Raw genomic sequence first — 19,259 nt, 5'->3', positions numbered from 1 at the left:
AAAGGAATAGTGGAACATGCCTTTTGTACTAAAGTCATTTTGAAACTGGGAAGTCTCAAAAGCTCTTAAAACCTTCATGTTCTGTGTAGTTTCCATATCATACACACCAAGGGCTAGTTTTAAAGTACTGAAAGTTGAGTCAATGTTATTCCAGTTGAATTGTTACTATGCCATAGTTAGGTTAAGTGTAAAAAAATAATATACCTCGTGGAAGTTTTCTGCTTCTCGCTCCTTAATTTCAAGGTCAATTGCTCTCCTCCTTGCTCTTTCTTCTTCTATCTTTCTCTGTATTTCTTTTTCCGATAGCTGTCCAATTTTTTCAAACTTGCTCTTTAGATTTTTAGCTTGAATAGAACCACTCCTTTTTAATTTAATTAGTTCTTCATACTCTTTGCTCAGTCCGAAAGTTTCATTTTCCTCCTCTTCCTTCAAAATTAAATTTTTTAAATGCTGAATGTCAACAAATTACAGTAAACCTGCTTATTCATGGATGAAATGTTCCAAAACACCCAAAGACATTTCTAAGTCATGTAGTGGAAGTTCCTCCCTACCCCACCACCCACCCCCATATTTTTCTTTCAGTATTGCTGTGGGGAAGTGAAAGTCCATGAGACATCTCCAATTGACCACCAAAAAATTGGAAGTGGTAGAATAATATAGTTGAGTCTTTAAAAAAAAAAAATCTTGAGCTGAAGAGCACAGGGACAGCGCCCAAGCCCCCAGAGTTAAAGCTCCACGACCAACCAAAAAAAATCTCAGAGACAGGGCCTGTGCTTCCCCCCCCCCTTAATTATTTTATTTTTTTTACTTAAAGCTCATTACAGTTTCTTTGGCATATCCAAATGGTCAGCATCACTACTATGGTTCATTGGGCCCATTAGTAAATAAAAATTGCATTGCTTGACAATCACTCTCGTGACACTTCAATAACAGAATAAGTACTACGTGACTAATGAGCAGATAGTGTAAAGAGATGGCTGCTTTCAAATGAGAACACTGGGAATATCGGACCTTCATTTAATACGGATATTTTCTCAAGTATAGCTAAACTTTCCTATTCCATTAGACTTACTAAAACTAAATTTGACATGGCAAGATTAATTTTTACTAGGGTATTCTGCAGGAAATTGTTGATATGGAAAAGTAAAGCAAATTGGGCATTGGTGCTGTGTAGTCTGCCTAGTTGTTTAGATGTGACTTTCTTCATCTTTAAATAGAGCCCAATTATCTCCAAAATTTATCCTAACTTTGATTTTATAGTGGTTATAAGGTTAGATACCATTCATTGCTCTAGTAAATATATTTCATCAGTGATGAAAGGGAGCCAGTCAAAATTGAACCTTTTTTTGCAGTAAGGGGGGGGTGGGTCGGTCATGGGGCTTGAACTCTGGACCTGAGTACTGTCCCACAACTCAAGGCTAGCACCCTACCACTTGAGCCATAGCATCACTTCTGGGTTTGGGGTCGTTTATTGGAGATTAGAGCCTCACAGACTTTACTGCCTGGGTTGGCTTTGAGCCATGATCCTCAGATCTCAGCCTCCTGGGTAGCTAGGATTACAGGCATGAGACACCAGCACCTGGCTCCAATTCTATTTCTCATTCAGATTTGTTTCCCCAGACTTTACATCACCTCTTTCCCCAGCACCTGCCAGGCAGGCAGGTCTTAAGCTGTTCTTCCAAGGTCTACTTATTAGGCTTTTATATGCTATAGTAAACCCTAATCCTGTAATATAAAGCGATACATATCTCAGGCAGGGTGCTGCATTGCTTGGAAACCTCCAGACATCGTAGAGTATTTCCTAGCATGAAATGTCTTAACAGTTAAACACTATTATATATTCACTATACAGCTCAATAATATGAACATTGAACTTTATAAGTGGGTGGGGCCTGGAAGAAGAGGCTAGACCTTGTAATCATCTCCTCTAGTATATTCATCCTATGTATTCATTCATATATTTGTATTCTCATAACCAGCTAGACAATTTGCTTAGCCACAACCAGGACAAAGAAGTAAAACACCCTACAGCCTACTGCCCCAACATATGACAGCTTCCAAGAGACTACAACCCCTATGTAGAGATTAGGTTCATGGGTCAAGATTCATACATAGTCGGCCCAGAAAGTCATCTGCCAAACATGCCATGGTACTGCCAGTTTAAGGCTGGAACAGTTATTTTCCCATGTTATGAAGCTAGGTGCAGGACCCTGACCCTATTCCTGTGTACAATCTGGAACTAGCCAAGATGCCAATCAGTAATCAAGTGTTTCCCCTTCGTTGCTACCCATGAAATTGGGCCACCCAGACAAGAAAGATGCTACATGGGACCTTTAGTAGAGTCTTAGAATGCTGAGATCCCATTCGATTCTGGAGAAGATGTGGCTCAGCTAAGGATCCGTTGCCCTAGCCTTCCATCATACATCCAGCTTCTACTGAGGACATAACGGGTAGGATGCAGATGTTCACCTAAGAGCATCAGAATGCATCTTGCAGGATCCTTTTGATCAGAGTCCAGTGAATGACCAAATTGCTTGCTTTATGTAGTCAGAGCATGTATATTTGTTTTAACTAAGATACTTTAATATCAAAATTCCATCTTAGAATCAGTAAAATAAAATTCAAATTTTGCTCATGAGGCTAGCAGGTATGGCTCAGTAGGTTAGCATGTGCTTAGTATGCATGAGGCCCAGTGCCAAAATAAAGCCCCAAAGAACCAATTAAGCACCTTTCCAACCTTACAATATATTCTCATCCATGGTATTCCTGCAGTTACATTTTGATTATCAGTGTGGATGTGGTAGTTCATTCCTGAATCAGAGCTACTTGGGAGGCAGAGAGGAGGATCCAGAGTTTGAGGCCAGCTTAGCATAAGTAATGAATGCCTGTCTCAATAAAAACCAAAAGATGGGGCTGGGAAGGTGGCTCAGTGGTAGAGTGCTTGCCTTGCATGCATGAGGCCCTGGGTTTGATTCCTCAGTACCCCATAAGCAAAAAGAAAAAAGCCGGAAGTGGCGCCTGGGGCTCAAGTGGTAGAGCGCTAGCCTTGAGCTGAAGAGACGAGGGACAGCGCCCAGGCCCAGAGTTGAGGTCCCACAACCGGACCCAAAAACAAACAAAAAGGCTAGGGGTGGTGTTCAAGTGGTTGAGCATTCACTTTGTTCAATATCCTAGTCCAGCCCCCAGTTCTAGAAAATAATATAAATGGGCAGATTAGGTACAGTACTCAGAACAAGAGTTTACAATCACTCTTGTTAATTGTTAATAAATCCAAAGAAATTTGAGGTGTCTAGGAAAATATTTGAGAATTAAACTAATATGCCAGTCACTTGCAAACCTATGTACAATTTTGAAACTAACAAGGAAGGAGTAAAGTTTGGTATGAAGTACACATATCTGTGCAGAGGCCTGCACTAAGTAGTTGTCTCTCACAAAAGTAGGTTGAGTAGCTTTTATGTGAGTAGTACTACTTATGAAGTTACTCTAAAGAAATGTAAGTAAAATACTTAAGTATTTATGGTTAATAAATGGGTATGTCTTCAAATCTTACCTCTCCCATTTCTTGTCTCAGCTGTTCAAATTCCTGTTTCTCTATTTCTAGTTTATGCTTCCGTTCCTCCTCTGTGCGTCGTCTTTCTTCTTCCATTTTTTGTTTTAATAATTCTTCAAAATTAATTTCCAGTTTCCCCGGTGTAAGTGATTCTTGAGAAATGGTTTGATACAACTCTGGGAAGTCATCATCTACTACCTATTAAGTGATAACAGTCCTATAATCGTTTTTGGCCAGGATTTATACGAATTAAAAAGGGAATCTTTCGTGTAATAACTGAGAATACATAAATAGAAAGGTTTCAGGTCACTTTAGAGTAAGATAATTGTAATTAAATGACTCATTTAATACACACTGGATAGGATTTAAATTTAAAGAATAACAGACTGAAGGAGAAGCGTCTTAGAAAGGAGAGAAGAGAAAGGAGGGGGGGAAAGTGGGGAAAGAATTGCCTGCCTTCCCACAGAAGACAATCCTCAAGGTTGTATGCCAGACATGCCAATTTACTGAGAATCTCCTATACATGAAACATAGTTTCATGGTGTTACTCATGGGATACTTTAAAACCTATTTGCAGCTGGGCTGGGGTGGCTCACACCTGTAATCCTTGCTACTCAGGAAGCTGAGTCTTACCATGCTTCTCCGTGCTTCAGCAAATGCCTTCTTTTCTTCCTCTATCCTCCTCCTGGCTTCTTCTTCTGCTTTTCTTTTTTCATCTTCTCTCCTTTGCCTTTCTAGTTCCTCAAAACTAAGTTTGAGTTTGCCAGGGCGGTACTCTTTAAAAATATTTCCTGTGTCTTGGTTTTCCTCCTCTTCATTTACCTTATTGGTCAGAAAAACAATTGAGTAGTAAAACTTGGGATTCATTAAAATAGGCACAGACTAGCTAGCCACCTCATAAAATCCAAATCCTCTTCCTTTTAGATGTCTCATGTTATAAATACCTCAATTGGGGTAAGTTCCAAATAAAGATGTACTCAAATAAAACTTCTCAGTACAGTTTTCAAATAAATAAGGTAGCATATTTTTAAAATGCTATTTGCCATACTGAACAATAAGTCTTCCAGTACAAACTGTGTGTACTTAAATTAGGCTTAAGTATATTAAGTATATTTAGAGTCCTTTCATGGATTTTTTAAGCTATAAGCTGTGGTACTTTCTCTTAACTAAATAAAAGATCATCTACAACTATTTTATATAAAATTCAAGCTTCATGATTCATTGTTAATTCAAATATTAATTGAAATGTATTATTTAATTAACAATATTAAGCTGACCACACATAATATATAAAATACATAGTATTCATTTATTTACCAAAATTAATATTTTAAATAGATGTTTAGAAATTAAAATTCTGTGATATATAATCTTTTTTTTGGGGGGGGGTCTGGTTGTGGGGCCTGAACTCTGGGCCTGGGTGTTGTCCCTCAGCTCTTCAGCTCAAGGCTAGCGCTCTACCACTTAAGCCACAGCACCACTTCCGGCTTTTTTCTTTTTGCTTATGTGGTGCTAAGGGGTCGAACCCAGAGCCTCGTGCATGCAAGGCAAGCACTCTACCACTGAGCCACCTTCCCAGCCGGATATATAATCTTTATAATATCATTAATGAGATCTAACCAATAAAATTGTGATGATTTGTAAAAGACACGTCCCATTTTCTAAATTCATTTTAAACTCAAGGCCTTGTGTTTGCTCAGTTGGCTGGCACTCCTTTATCACTTGACCTATATCTCCAACTTTGCATTTTGCTCATTATTTTGGAAATGTAGTCTGGCAGATTTTCTGCCAGGCTTGCTTTGATCCTTGATTCTCCATATCTCAGTCCTCCTGAGTGGTTAGGATTACAAGTACAAACCACCAACTCGTGATTTTCATTTTAAAAAATATTTTTAATGTGCCAGCCCTAGGGCTTGACCTCAGGGGTTGGACACTGCCTTTAGGCTTTTTTGCTCTCAAGATTAGCTTACCACTTAAGCCACAGTTCCACTTCCAGCTTTTTCTTGGTTAATTGGAGATAAGAGTCTCATGGACTGCTCAGGCTGGCTTTAAACCACAGTCCTCAGATCTGAGTCTCCTAAGTAGCTAGGATTATAGGTGTGAGCCACCAACACCTAGCTTTATTGATAATTTTTAATACTATAATAATGGTTAACACTCATAGAGCATGCACCCACACATACATACACCAAATGATATTTTAACTGCTTTAATATTTTCAAATTGCTCAGTGCCAATGGCTCACACCTGTAATCCTTAGTTACTCAGGAGGCAGAGATGGAGGTTTGAAGCTCATGCAGTGAAGTCTAAGGCACTCTTTCCTTCAATTAACCACTAGGAAAAGCCAGAAATGGAGTTGGCAAAAAAGCTAAAGGATGGTGCCCAGGCTGTGAGTTCAAATCCTAGTATCAGCATACATACACTAATAATAATATGCTCAAATATTTGAAAAACTGCACTGATGTCAATGTATACCAAAAAGACTTTTAAAATGCCCTTTAAGGGGCTGGGAATGTGGCTTAGTGGTAGAGTGCTTGCTTAGTATGCATGAAGCCCTGGGTTTGATTCCTCAGTATCACATAAGCAGAAAAAGCCAGAAGTGGCACTGTGGCTCAAGTGGCAGAGTGCTAGCCTTCAGCAAAAGAAGTTCAGGGATAGTTTCTAGGCCCTGAGTTCAAGCCCCAGGACTGGCAAAAAATAAAATAAAAGCCTTTCAATGATGCCATTAAGTGCATTGTTGTCATTGTTGAACTAATAGATGAAGAGAAAAAGAGGTTTGTTGCATAACTATTTTTGCATCTATCCATATTAATGACAAAAATGTAAACCTTATTCTATAAAACCGTTCTACATAGGAAATTTCAAAAATTTCTTTTGGGGGGCATGGGTCAGAGCGCTTGAACTCAGGGTCTGACACTGTCTCTGAGGCACTTTTGCTCAAAGCTAACACTACCACTTAGAGCCACAGCTCCACTACAAGTCTTTGAGTAGGACATAAAAGAGTCTCACAGACTTTTCTGCCTGGGCTGGCTTCAAACTGCAATCCTCAAATCTCAGCCTCCTGAGTAGCTAGGATTACAGGCATTATCCACAGGCTCCTGGCCTTTAACAAACCATATCCACTACTAGCTATCATTCTTACTATAAAATACAATGTTTAAAGCTAGACATATATACCATTTGCCTCCTTGCTTCTTCAAAAGCACGCCTCTCGGCTTCTAAACGTTGTCTTGCTTCCTCTTCAGCTTGCTTCTTTCGGTTTTCTTGTCTTTGTCGCTCCAATTCTTCAAAAGTTAGTTTCAGTTTTCCAGGAAAATGTGTTTCCTTTTTGGCTTCATTTTCCAGTTCATCATCCTAAGCAAAAATGACGAAAGCAAACCTCTTCGTTTTAAAGGAAATCGCTTAACATGCTACTAAATTAGTTAGGTTGATTCTTTAAAACCAAAAAACGATTACCATGACCAATGAAAGACACTTTGCCTCCTTGAGAGTGCGCTGTTGCTGTTCACATTTTACTCCTTGTTCTTTCTCTACATCCTCAAAATTCTTCTTTATTTTTCCAGATGTTTTATATGATTTGACAGGCACTACTGTTATAAGCAGTGAATCATCTCCTTCCTATTTATAAGACAGATAATTAGTCTACATCTTCTTGGCTGTGCTCTGATGGTTCTCACTTGTCATCCTAACATTCAGGAGGCAAGATGTGAGAATCACAGTTCAAAGCCACACTGGGTAGGAAAGTCCATGAAACACTTATCGCTAATTAACCACCAAAAAGACAGAAACAGGGGCTTAACTCAAGTAATAAATAGCATAAGCTTTGAGCCAAAAATCTCAGACAGTACCCAGGTCCTGAGCTCGAGCACCAGGTCTAGCACACACACACACACACCACCACCACCACCACCACTACCAACAACAACAAAAGAAAAAGAAGGAAAAAAACCCAGTATATATCTTCTTAATAAAAATTTTAGGTCTTAAAGAACTTTACCTCCATAATTGGTGAGTTTCATTACATTGCTGACAATGATTTTATGAAAAACAAAACATTATTACTAATTACATATCTCTAAAGTTTGCTGTTAATTTAATAAATTCAATAAAAGTAGTTAATTTCACTGAAGTCCAATGTTGACAAAGTTCAAGAAGCATTCTGTTTCTGGGATGATGAAATCTTTATATCCCTGCTCAGATAAAAAAAAAAACTGTGGCAACCATTGTGTGAATTTAGCTCTCTATGCACAATAGGTAATGTATATGTGAGTGTACTCCAAATCAATCTGATGGTGGATTCTTAAACATAAAATCAATGTTTCTTCATATGATCTTTTTCCCCCACAGAAGTTTATAAACAATACAACTAGCATTTAATAAGAAAAACCAAATAATATCCAAGCAATTAATTCAACATTTATAGTACAGATAAAATATTTAAGATGTATTTTGATTAATTTCATGAGTTATACAATATAATCTTTTGTTGCCTCTTAACTTTTTTTTCAAAATAAAAAGAATTATAAAGCATAACCCATTCCTCCCCTTCAAAAATTCCAGTTTATGTGGCTCTATAAGTTTTAAGCACACCATCAAATTGTTTGATTTTTAAATTGGTTAGGTAAGATGGGTTGAGTAGCATTTCCTCATGTTAATACACACTGCATTCAACACTGGTGTGTGAAAACACAAACTCTCAGGAACGCTGAAGAAAGAAGACAGATGGCAAAACAGAAGCTGCCACTTACAAATGTTAGTTTTCAATGGTCTCAATTATTAGTTCAAGAAATAAGAGGTGGTCTTGGGAGAGTATCTCAAACTGAGAACTAAAAGATACTTGTATGGAAGCAAAAACATACTTTTCCTTAAAACACTAAGCCATAGTGTTTGAAAGTGCAGAAGTATGATTTTGCTTTCGCAAAAGAGTTCTTGCTATCTTTATAATAAGACAGTGAAATAAAATCCCTTTTAATTTTTCTCAGAATAGAAGATGATTTGTGAATCAGATCATTTTAGGTGAATATTTCATTAAAGGAAATATCAGTTTACCTCTGGTGCTGATTCAGTTTCCGTATTGTTTATGTCCTCAATCTATTGAATGAGAATTTCATGTCATTACATTACATTGGATTTCTGCTTGTTCCTTTTAAACATACAACTGAAAGAAACTGAGTGTGACTTCTAGTAAATTTTCAAATATATGTTTTGAAATATTTTCTATTGTTCCAAATAAGCTAAATGTCCTCACAAATGGAGATTTAGCCTTACTGGTTTTTGCATTTTGATACCAACATCAATATCCAGTGGACAGCATTTTCAGAAAAAATTTCCTTTGTAAATTTGCATATTGAATAATGGATCAAATACTTTTGACTTGGCTATTCCTTTACAATAAGCAATTATTTTAATTAGCCACTTGAATTAAAATACATAGAAATATTTCTCTATTCTGTGTCCCACCCAAGAAAAGGGAAACATCATTACCAGTCAAATAATTTTCATGATTTCATTTTACAACATGAGTATATGATAAAAAGAACATAAATCTGGTAAAACACATAGGCTAATTTAGAAGGAAAATTTATTTTGGAAACCTTGGTTTTCTTCATATTTTGACCAACTCTGTGTTGAAAAGGTCCTATAATCCCAACTACTCAGGAGACAGAGATTGGGAAGATTGATGATTAAGGACAACTCAGGAAAAAATTAGCAAGACCTCATCTCAACCAATGAGCTGAATTTGGTGTTCCCAGATATGCAGAAAGCATAGGTAAGAGGATTACAGTTCCAAGCATGCCCCTGAACTTAAAAAAGAAAAAAGGGCTGGAGGCCGGGCTCAGAATGCTTGCCCTAACAAGGGCAAGTCTGAAAGTTACTGGGGTAATACCAAAACAAAACAAAAATAGCCAGAGCTCAATTTGGCCATTATTGTTATTAGATTTGCATAAAGAATACTTGGCAAACTGAAAATGGACAAAAGACTGGTGATTTGAATAATGAAGGAAACATATCTGAGGAAAGTAACAGCCATTAGAAAGTAAAAATTCAGAGCTGTAATTCTAGCTACTGAGGAGGATGAGATACAAAGAATCATGATTTGAAGCTAGCTAAGCAAAGAAAGAAAAAATCCTTGAGATTCGATCTCAAAATAACCAGGAAAAAAAAAATAATGAGTCAAACTGAGCTGGAGATGTAGCAGTGTTAGCTCTCAAGGCAATTGATCCCATAGGCTCTGAGTTCAAACCTTGAGTGGGGGTTGGGGGGAGTAAAACTTCAGGACTGGTGGTGTAACTGGGTGACAAAGCAATGACCTTGCCCAACACTACTAGAAAGAAAAATAAATCAGGAGGGGGTTGGGAGGTGGGGAGATGGGAGGGCAGGGATAGTAAGGGCAAACAAAGGGGGAGGCAACAGTGCTTGATAAGAACTGTACCATTACCTTGCTCATGTAATTGTAACCCCTCTGTACGGTATTTTCACAATAAAAAACATTAATAATAAAAATTCAGATTATTGTTTTAATTTTATTTGTTAAATCAGCGCAAGTTTGCAAGTAGTTAACAAACTACTCATGCAACTAAACAGAACTTGGATACACTCTGGCTCATATTAGAAACTGGGTAAGCGTCTCACCTAACTTTTTTTCTCTATTTGACAATAAAGAAATAATACATTTTTACTCAGACACCCAATTGCCTGAAAATTAAAATTATTCTAAAAAATAGTTTATGATTAAAAGTCTACTTGGATGTTGGAACATTTATTTTTAGTAATTCCAATTATTTTAAAATAATTTTATTCAGAATAATTTGTACACTAGAAAATTATTCAGAATACTTCATCGCAGAAGTTCTTGTTACACTGATTTGCTATGTAAATTGTAAAGGCTTTGTTGAATTCTGCCTCATGGTAAGAGCAATTTTAACAGATCTATAATAAAACAATTACAAAATAATTTATCTTCAAAGCAATATGGCAACCTCTTAATTTACATTAATTTCTCAACAAGAAGTTCCAGAAAATATGGTGAGAAACAAGATAACAGGAGTATAGGAAAGAGAAACACTAAATCTTCATTCCAGTTTTCTTTATCGTGTTATTACAACCTTTCCAGATTTTTGCAGTTTCGGGTAAAATGATAAAATATATTTGGAGGTGCTTTGGGTTTGGAATTTTGTTTTTCTGTTCTTGTTTTCTGTTTTTTGCCTTGCTCATTGTAAATTATTGCCAAAATAGCTGGACTACTGTCTCACACCTATAATTCTAAGTACCTGAGAGGCTGAAACACAAAGTGTCTCAATTCAAAGTCAGCCTAGGCAGAAAAATCTGAGAGACTCCAGTTCTAATTAATCAGCAACAAAGCTGAGCTGGAGCAGCCCAGTGGTAGAGTGCCACCGTGAACAAGAAAACTGCATGAGAACACAAGACCCCAGTACTGGCAAGATAACAAAAAATAAAATTATATTTTGTTTTTCAACAAATGCTGAGAAAGAATAATTTGTGGGCTGGGAAGGTGGCTCAGCGGTACAGTGCATGCCTTGCATGCATGAGGCCCTGGGTTCGATTCCTCAGCACCACATAAACAGAAAAAGCCGGAAGTGGCACTTGTGGCTCCAGTGGTAGAGCGCTCGCCTTGAGCTGAAGAGCTGAGGGACAGTGCCCAGACCCAGAGTTCAGGCACCATGACCGGCAACAAAAAACAAAAAAAGAATAATTTGTGCAAAGGATCCTGAGACCCTTTGGATCAATATATTCACAGAGAAACAGGTGATCAGATGTTCAAGTATAGTATAGACTTTCAGAATCTCCTACTATGGAGTTGCTTCCCAACTATTTTTTTTCCAATATAGAAAACCAACTTCCTTTTTTTTCCCTTCAAAATCTCCTCCTTACAATAGTTTCTCTTTTAAATGGATGATGGATGATTTTTAATTTTGCTTGTCAGAGTATCCTTAAACATAGCCAGATAATAGCACATCAATCTTTTTTCTCAAAATTTTGTTGATCTTTAATTTTAACATCTAATACACCAAATATACCCACTTGTAATTCATGGTAACAGCTTAGAATTTTATTTTATTTTTTTCCAGGGCTAAGGACCAAACCCAGGGCCTGGCACGTGCCAGGCGGGCGCCCTTCTGCTGAGCTAAACCCCCAGCCCCACAACTTAGAATTTTAGAACTGATAATTATCTTGGTGGTCACTACCCTCACTCCAACTGAGGAAATCTTTACCTATCATTCTTTTTTTTTTTTGGTCGGTCATGGGGCCTGAACTCTGGGCCTGGGCGCTGTCCCTCAGCTCTTCAGCTCAAGGCGAGCGCTCTACCACTTGAGCTACAGCACCACTTCCGTTTTTCTGGTGGTTTATTGGAGATTGGAGATAGGAGTCTCACAGTCTCTGCTGCCCGGGCTGGCTTTGAACCGCGATCCTCAGATCTCAGCCTCCTGAATTGCTAGGATTACAGGCATGAGCCATCAGCGCCCGGCTTTACCTATCATTCTTATAGATGAGTTTGTATAAGTGGACTTAAACATTAAGACTCTTCTTGAGGGGCTGGGAAGGTGGCTCAGTGGTAGAGCGCTTGCCTTGCATGCATGAGGCCCTGGGTTCAATTCCTCAGCACCACATAAGCAAAAAGAAAAAAGCTGGAAGTGGCGCTGTCAGGTGGTAGAGTGCTAGCCTTGAGCTGAAGAGCTGAGGGACAGCGCCCAGGCCCAGAGTTCAGGCCCCACAACTGGACCAAAAAAAAAAAAAATTAAAAGCCTAGCCGGGTGTCAGTGGCTCACATCTGTAATCCTAGCTACTCAGGAGGCTTGGAGCTGAGAGTCATGGTTCAAAGCAAGAAAATCCATGGGACTCTTATCTCCAATTAACCACCAGAAAACCAGAAGTGACGTAGCTCAAGTGGTAGAGTGCTCAAGTGGTAGAGTGCTCAAGTGGTAGAGTGCTCAAGTGGTAGAGTGCTCAAGTGGTAGAGTGCTTTCCTTGAGCTAAAGAGCTGAGGGACAGTGCCCAGGCCCAGAGTTCAAGCCCCACGAACAACAACAACAACAAAGTATTACAGTTAAAATGCCAGCATTTTGTTTAGCACTTATACATAGTTATTGTGTAACATCTTTGTAAAATCCTCAAATAGGTTAAGAAAATAATAAATGTGGACAGAATAAGAATGATGTAACAAAAGTCACCTCAGTATTTTGTTCTAAAATAAGTACATTCTGCCTGATGCTTCTGGATATCTGATACTTCATATTTTCTCTTAGGAGTTGAGATTGTTTTCAGGTTAGCTATAATTGATATATCTGTGTTAAATTAGAATATTTTAATTAGACAACATACTGATTAGTTTTTGTTTGTACAATTAGTTTCAGAAGCACTACCGACTTCATATTCAGTGGTTACCTGCTCAGCCCTTTTTGCTAATTCACGCTGTATTTTCCTCTTTTCTAACATATCCTGCTCGATTCTGCGTTTTCGCTCCTCCTCCGTTCTCTTCCTTTCTTCCTCTTGTCTTTGCTTCTCCATTTCAGCAAATTTACCTTTAACAGTGCCTAAGAATACATTTAAGAAAAAATTTGATACTTTACAATGTTCTTTTCTTTTTACAATTTCATCTATAATTTGCCCCTCCTGTTTCTTACCTGTTAGCTTTGGGACATAAGCCTTTTCTGATTTAGAAGAAACCTCCTCCTCATCATCAGAAGCAAGCAATTCTTTAATCTAGACAGTTAAATAATTTGATGTGAATGCATGTCCCAAAATTGAACTCAGTTATATTTCATAGGTCCCCTTAATCTACAGACCACAAAAGGACCCTCTGTTTAGTACTTTTCCTATCTGAACTATAGGAAGGAATCACAGTTCATAGATTGCTTAGCTATGATAAAGTTTTTTGGGGTGGTTGCTTTTTTTGTCAGTTGTGGGGCTTGAACTCAGGGCCTAGGTTCTGTAGCTGAGCTTTTAGGCCCAAGGCTAGTGCTCTGCCACTTTAAGACACAGCTCTACTTCTGGTTTTCTGGTGGCTAATTGGAGATAAGAGTTTCAGGGACTTTCCTGCCTGAGCTGGCTTTGAACCACAATTCTCAGATCTCAGCCTTCTGAGTAGCTAGGATTATAAGCGTGAGCCACTGGTACCTGGCCCTATGATAAAGTTTAAGTTAGAAGTTAGGCATGGACAAAAGACCAACAACAATAATTATAAAATGAGGCAAAACAATTCAACTTAATACTTCTAAACCTACAGGTAATGAAACAGTGGACAGTAAAACTGAAAAGAGAAGACTTTTGTCTATGCAGCATTCAAATTAGCTTAACAGGTATTTAGGTATAGTTTACATAAAATGTTACTGTGAATAGCAAATTAAATGACAAAGATGAAAACAAACATATACAAAAGAATAAAATAAAATATAATAACCTCCTGCTTTCTCCTGTTCCATTCTCTCTCTCTAATATACTGTTCTTTTCTTCTTTGCTTTTCGTCTCTAGATCGCCTTTGATTTCTTTCTTCCCTGGCTCTCTGCATGGCTTCAAACTTATCCTTTACATCACCCTTGCCAAGTTTGGGCACATACGATTTGGGGACAGGTTTAGATGAAGAAAGCAGAATCTTCAGTAGAAGAAAACAAAGAGAAGAAAGTGAAAAAAGAAAAAAGACAGGTAGAAATTAGGCAAAGATAAGAAAGAATAAGCAATACTAGAAATACTGATTGAAAGAAAATAGAAATGAATTTGAAATTTTTGACTATCACACACCAGCTAGATACTCTGTAAAATCTACATTGAAAAATGAAATTCTAGAAACCATAAGCAGAAATGAGAGCAGAAATGTTACTGATATGAAATTCTTCTTTAGAAATCTCCTTTTGTGTCTAGCAGGCCACTGAAGCTGAACATCAATAAAAGATGAGCACCAAATCCTGAAACCTAAAAAGAGCCTATGTTTTATTGTCCTGTTTCATCATTAAAGACTCAGATTTTACATCACTGCTTAAAAGTTATTCAGATGGGCTGAGAAGGTGGCTCAGTGGTAGAGCGCTTGCCTTGCATGCATGAGGCCCTGGGTTCGATTCCTCAGCACCACATAAGCAAAAAGAAAAAAGCCAGAAGTGGCGCTGTGGCTCCAGTGGTATAGCGCTAGCCTTGAGCTGAAGAGCTGAGGGACAGCACCCAGGCCCAGAGTTCGGGCCCACAACCGGACCCAAAAAAATAAAAATGTTATTCAGATTAAGCTCAGTCAATCAGATGAAGCTGAAGAAAAAATCCAAATGTTTAGACTTTGTAGTTTATAACCAAAATCACAGATTGCATTTTTGCTGTTTTTGTTATATCTAATACAAGCAAGACTGAAGGCCAGTGCTTTATTCCCATTTGTGGCTGAGGTGTGCCAGTGTCCGCAGGTGGACACTAAAAGAAAATGTTTTTGAACACAAAACTCTTAATCATAATGATAATGACAAATTATGTAGTCAATCTGTAGCACACTACATTGAATTTTTAAATCTGTATCGTTGACTAAGGGGTATGTGTGTGTCTGTGTTGGTGTCTGTGTCTGTGTGTCTGTGTATGTGCATATGTGCTGGTCCTGGGGATTGAAGTCAGGACATGGACACTCTTCTTTTGCTCAAGGTTAGCACTTTACCACTTGAGCCACAGCTCTACTTCCAGCATTTGTGCAGGTGAATTGGAGATGAGAGCCTCACAGACTTCCCTGTCCAGGCTGGCTTCAAACAACAATCTTCAGATCTCAGCCTCCTGAGTAGCCAGGATTATGGTAAGCCACTGGCACACAGTGCGTAAGTTTTGTTTAGTTTAAAAATAAAGTTTGTGATTCTAGAGTATCAGAAACTGAGCTCTTAGAATTCTCAGTACCCACTGCTAAGAACCAGAAAAATAAAAGCCACATCTTTTTGCATCTTCTGGAAGAAGGAGCTAAGAAGGATCCTTGCCTGTGTGAATTATTGCATTAATTCACCGTACAGGTAAAACTTTTTGAAAAAAATGCAGAAGATTAATTTTTTTTGGTAGGTCTTGGGACCTGGGTGCTTTCCCTTGGCTTTTTAGCTTAAGGATAGCTCTCTACCACTTGAGCCACAGTGCCACTTCCAGCTTTTTTCTGCTTATGTGGTGCTGAGGAATCAAACCCAGGGCCTCATGCATGCAAGGCAAGCACTCTACCACTGAGCCATCTTTCCAGCACTAATTTCTAAAACTTATAAACATATTTAAAATTCTCAAGATGCTACCATCATATCACATCCATTATTCACAAACTAAGTAATGTTCTCCAGTAATGATCCAAATGAAATACTGACCAAGACCAGCCATTATTTATACCTCACCTTATTTTATCTTTCAATGCTATGTTATAACCAAATCCTTAAATATGAAGCTTCTGTCAAATGACTGTTAACTTTAAACTTCTCTTTCTTCTCTCCCTCTACTCCTCCCTCTTCATCTCTTAACCTTTGACACTTACCTCAGCCTTTTGGGAAATATCATTCATGTTTGCTCTGTGTGTGTTTGAGCTGCTGAAGTGTTGGATGTTTTCGTACCTGCAAAAAATTTAATATTGTAAAATAATTTAAAGACTTTGTCTTTAATGTGTTATATATTTCTACAAGTAGAAATACGATGTTAATATCCTCTCAAATTCTTTTTTTTTGGGGGGGTCCAGTTGTGGGGCCTGAACTCTGGGTCTGGGCGCTATCCCTCAGCTCTTCAGCTTAAGGCTAGTACTCTACCACTTGAGCCACAGCGCCACTTCTGGCTTTTTTCCTTTTTGCTTATGTGGTGCTGAGGAATCAAACCCAGGGCCTCAGGCATGCAAGGCAAGCGCTCTACCACTGAGCCACCGTCCCAGCCCCTATCCTCTCAATTTCTTAAGTTATTTGTTATGATAATCTTCAATTCTTTTCTCAAGATTCAAGTTGTAGAAAATATAAGGTACAAGATATTAAAAGATCCTAGGCTGCCTGTAATCCTAGTGGTGGTTTGAGGATGATGGTTCAAAGCCAGCTTGGGAAGAATAGCCTATGAGACTCTCATCTTCAATTAACCATGAAAAAGCCAGAAGTGGGGCTGGGAAGGTGGCTCAGTGGTAGTGTTTGCCTTGCATACATGAGGCCCTGGGATCAATTCCTCAGCACCACATAAGCCGAAAAAGTCGGAAGTAGTGCTGTGGCTCAAGTGGTAGAACACTAGCCTTGAGCTGAAGAGAGCTGAAGGACAGCACCCAGGCCCAGAGTTCAGGCCCACAACCATCACCACCACCACCACCACCACCAAAAAACGTCAGAAGTGGAGCTGTGGCTCAAGTGGTAGAGTGCTAGCTTTAAGCCAAAAAAGCTCAGGGACAGTGCCCAGAGTCTGAGTTCAAGCCCCAGAGCTCTCTCTCTCTCTCTCTCTTTCTCTCTCTCTCTCTCACACACACACACACACCACACACACACACACACACACACACACATACAGATTCCAGAAAATGTATGGCCTAATATAGCTTGGTGACCATATCAAATGCACCTTAAAAAAGACTATTTATTCCATAATTATTCAATATATTATTCTATAAATTCCAAATAGTTAAGAGATTAAAATGGTTGGTCATGTTTTAGATTTTGTGTGCGTGTCTGGGCAAGTCTTAGGGCTTGGAATTAGGGCCTGAATGCTGTCCCATGGCTTTTTCACTCAAGGCTAGCATTCTATCATTTGAATCACAGTTCTACTTCTGGATTTTTTGCTAGTTAATTAGAGATGAGGCTCACAGACTTTCTTTGCCCAGGCTGGCTTTGAACTGCAATTCTCAATCTCAGCCTTCTGAGTAGCTAACATACATGATTAGAGAAGCTGTGAGCAGAGCTAGGCAGTAGAGTGCTTAGCATCCAGAAGATCTACGTTTAATTCATAGTATAAAAGAAAAAAACAAAGGAGCAAAGATAAAACCCAGAGCAAAAGGCAAGACTGAGTATTGGTTGATCAATGAGAGTTTGGCTGCAATAACGGGACAGCAAATGAATAATCAGCATTATTCACATTAAATGAAGATGTCAAAGTGGCTATCACAGTTTCAGAGGGAATATTGCAACACTGCTATAGCCTGCATACAATTCGTCAGAACAGGTGAACTGTAGTCTATATTTACAGTGTAGAATTTTTTGGAAAAGGTCTCTTGCTGTATGCCAACCATTATGTCCTTTTGAACACAAATGTAGCAGAAATTGTGCAAGGCTGAGATCTGAGGATTGAGATTTAAAGGCAGCTTAGGCAGAAAAGTCTACTTGACTCTATCTCCAATTCACCAGCAAAAAGCCAGGTTGAAAATGTGGCTTCAAAATAAAAATCTGAGGGCTGGAAAGGTGGCTCAGTGGTAGAGCGCTTGCCTTGCATGCATGAGGTCCTGGGTTTGATTCCCCCGCACCACATAAGCAAAAAGGAAGAAAGCCAGAAGTGGTGCTGTGGCTCAAGTGGTAGAGCACTAGCCTTGAGCTGAAGAGCTGAGGAACAGCACCCAGGCCCAGAGTTCAGGCCCCCCCCCAAAAAATAAAAAAAATAAAAAAATAAAATAAAAAACTGAGTAAAAGTGCAAGATCCAATACCTTCACATAGCAAGAAAGAACATGTAATACAGATTGGAGGCATGACTCTGGTGCTTTGGCCAATAAGCAAAAGCAAGCATCAGATATTAAGTTTGAGTCCTAGTCTCAGACAAAAGAAAGGAAAGAAGGAAGGAAGGAAGAAGGAAAGAAGGAGGAAGGAAGGAAGAAGGAAGGAAGGAAGAAGGAAGGAAGGAAGGAAGGAAGAAGGAAGGAAGGAAGGAAAGAAGGAAGGAAGGAAGAAAGGAAAGAAGGAAGGAAGGAAAGAAGGAAGGAAGGAAGAAAGGAAGGAAGGAAAGGAAGAAAGAAAAGAAAGAAGGAAGAAAGAAAAAAGGAAGGAAGGAAAAAGAAAAAGAAAGGAAGGAAAAAGAAGGAAGGAAGGAAAAAAGAAAATATATAACAGAATTTGAGAAATAAACCATCATTGGTGGGAGAAAAAGACAGGGATGCAGTTAATGAAAATATAAAATAGTCATTTGTAGCCAAAGAACTGGAGCAAAGCACGTGGACAAACATGAGGAGCCAAGGAGTGGCTGGGTTAAAGAAGCTTTCACAGATACCAGGACAGATGAAGAAGAAATGTGCAAAATAGAAAAGTTATATTTCTATTTAAATTTTGTATTTCATTGACGTAGCCGGGCGCTGGTGGCTCGTGCCTGTAATTCTAGCTACTCTGGAGGCTGAAATCTGAGAATCCTAGTTTGAAGCCAGCCTAGGCAGGAAACTCCATGAGACTCTTGTCTCCAATTTAATCATGAAAAAGTCAGAAGCAGGGCTGTGGCTCAAGTGGTAGAGTACTGGACTTGAGTAGAAGCAACTAAGGGACAGTACCTAAGCCCTGACTGAATTTAAGTCCCAGTATAGGTACACACAGAAAAAAAAAATCAATGTATTCCACCATATACTGTTATATACTAAATAATTAGGATTCTAGAGAATTGATTATAAAATAGTTTCAATAAAAGAAAATCAGGGGCTGAGTGCTGGTGGCCCACGCCTATAATCCTAGCTACTGAAGAGGCTGAGTTCTGATAATCGCAGTTCAAAGCCAGCCCGGGCAGGAAAGTCCGTGAGACTCTTATCTCCAATAAACCACCAGAAAACCAGAAGTG

General features: G+C 38.7%; 1 protein-coding gene across 2 annotated transcripts in view; it reads right to left on the bottom strand.

The window, feature by feature from the left end:
• The window catches only part of Nexn (nexilin (F actin binding protein)), a 31,234-nt gene that overhangs the window by 3,021 nt on the left and 8,954 nt on the right, over window positions 1-19,259 (bottom strand). The window contains exons 2-11 of one of the 2 annotated variants that reach the window (XM_013018242.1): window positions 16,032-16,107; window positions 13,971-14,162; window positions 13,195-13,273; window positions 12,956-13,104; window positions 8,600-8,641; window positions 7,007-7,168; window positions 6,728-6,904; window positions 4,184-4,372; window positions 3,551-3,748; window positions 205-426 (exon numbers count right to left, since the gene is read on the bottom strand). In XM_013018242.1, the coding sequence (XP_012873696.1) occupies window positions 205-426; window positions 3,551-3,748; window positions 4,184-4,372; window positions 6,728-6,904; window positions 7,007-7,168; window positions 8,600-8,641; window positions 12,956-13,104; window positions 13,195-13,273; window positions 13,971-14,162; window positions 16,032-16,058 (1,437 nt within the window). In that variant the 5' untranslated portion in view covers window positions 16,059-16,107. The remainder of the gene's footprint in view (window positions 1-204; window positions 427-3,550; window positions 3,749-4,183; window positions 4,373-6,727; window positions 6,905-7,006; window positions 7,169-8,599; window positions 8,642-12,955; window positions 13,105-13,194; window positions 13,274-13,970; window positions 14,163-16,031; window positions 16,108-19,259) is intronic. The other variant, XM_013018243.1, reaches the window with a different exon arrangement.

This window comes from Dipodomys ordii, unplaced genomic scaffold (genome assembly GCF_000151885.1).
Source record: "Dipodomys ordii isolate 6190 unplaced genomic scaffold, Dord_2.0 Scaffold39, whole genome shotgun sequence".
Classification (NCBI taxonomy): Eukaryota; Metazoa; Chordata; class Mammalia; order Rodentia; family Heteromyidae; genus Dipodomys; species Dipodomys ordii.
The sequence above is the reverse complement of the archived record's forward strand: the minus strand, read 5'-3'. Positions and strand labels throughout refer to the sequence as shown.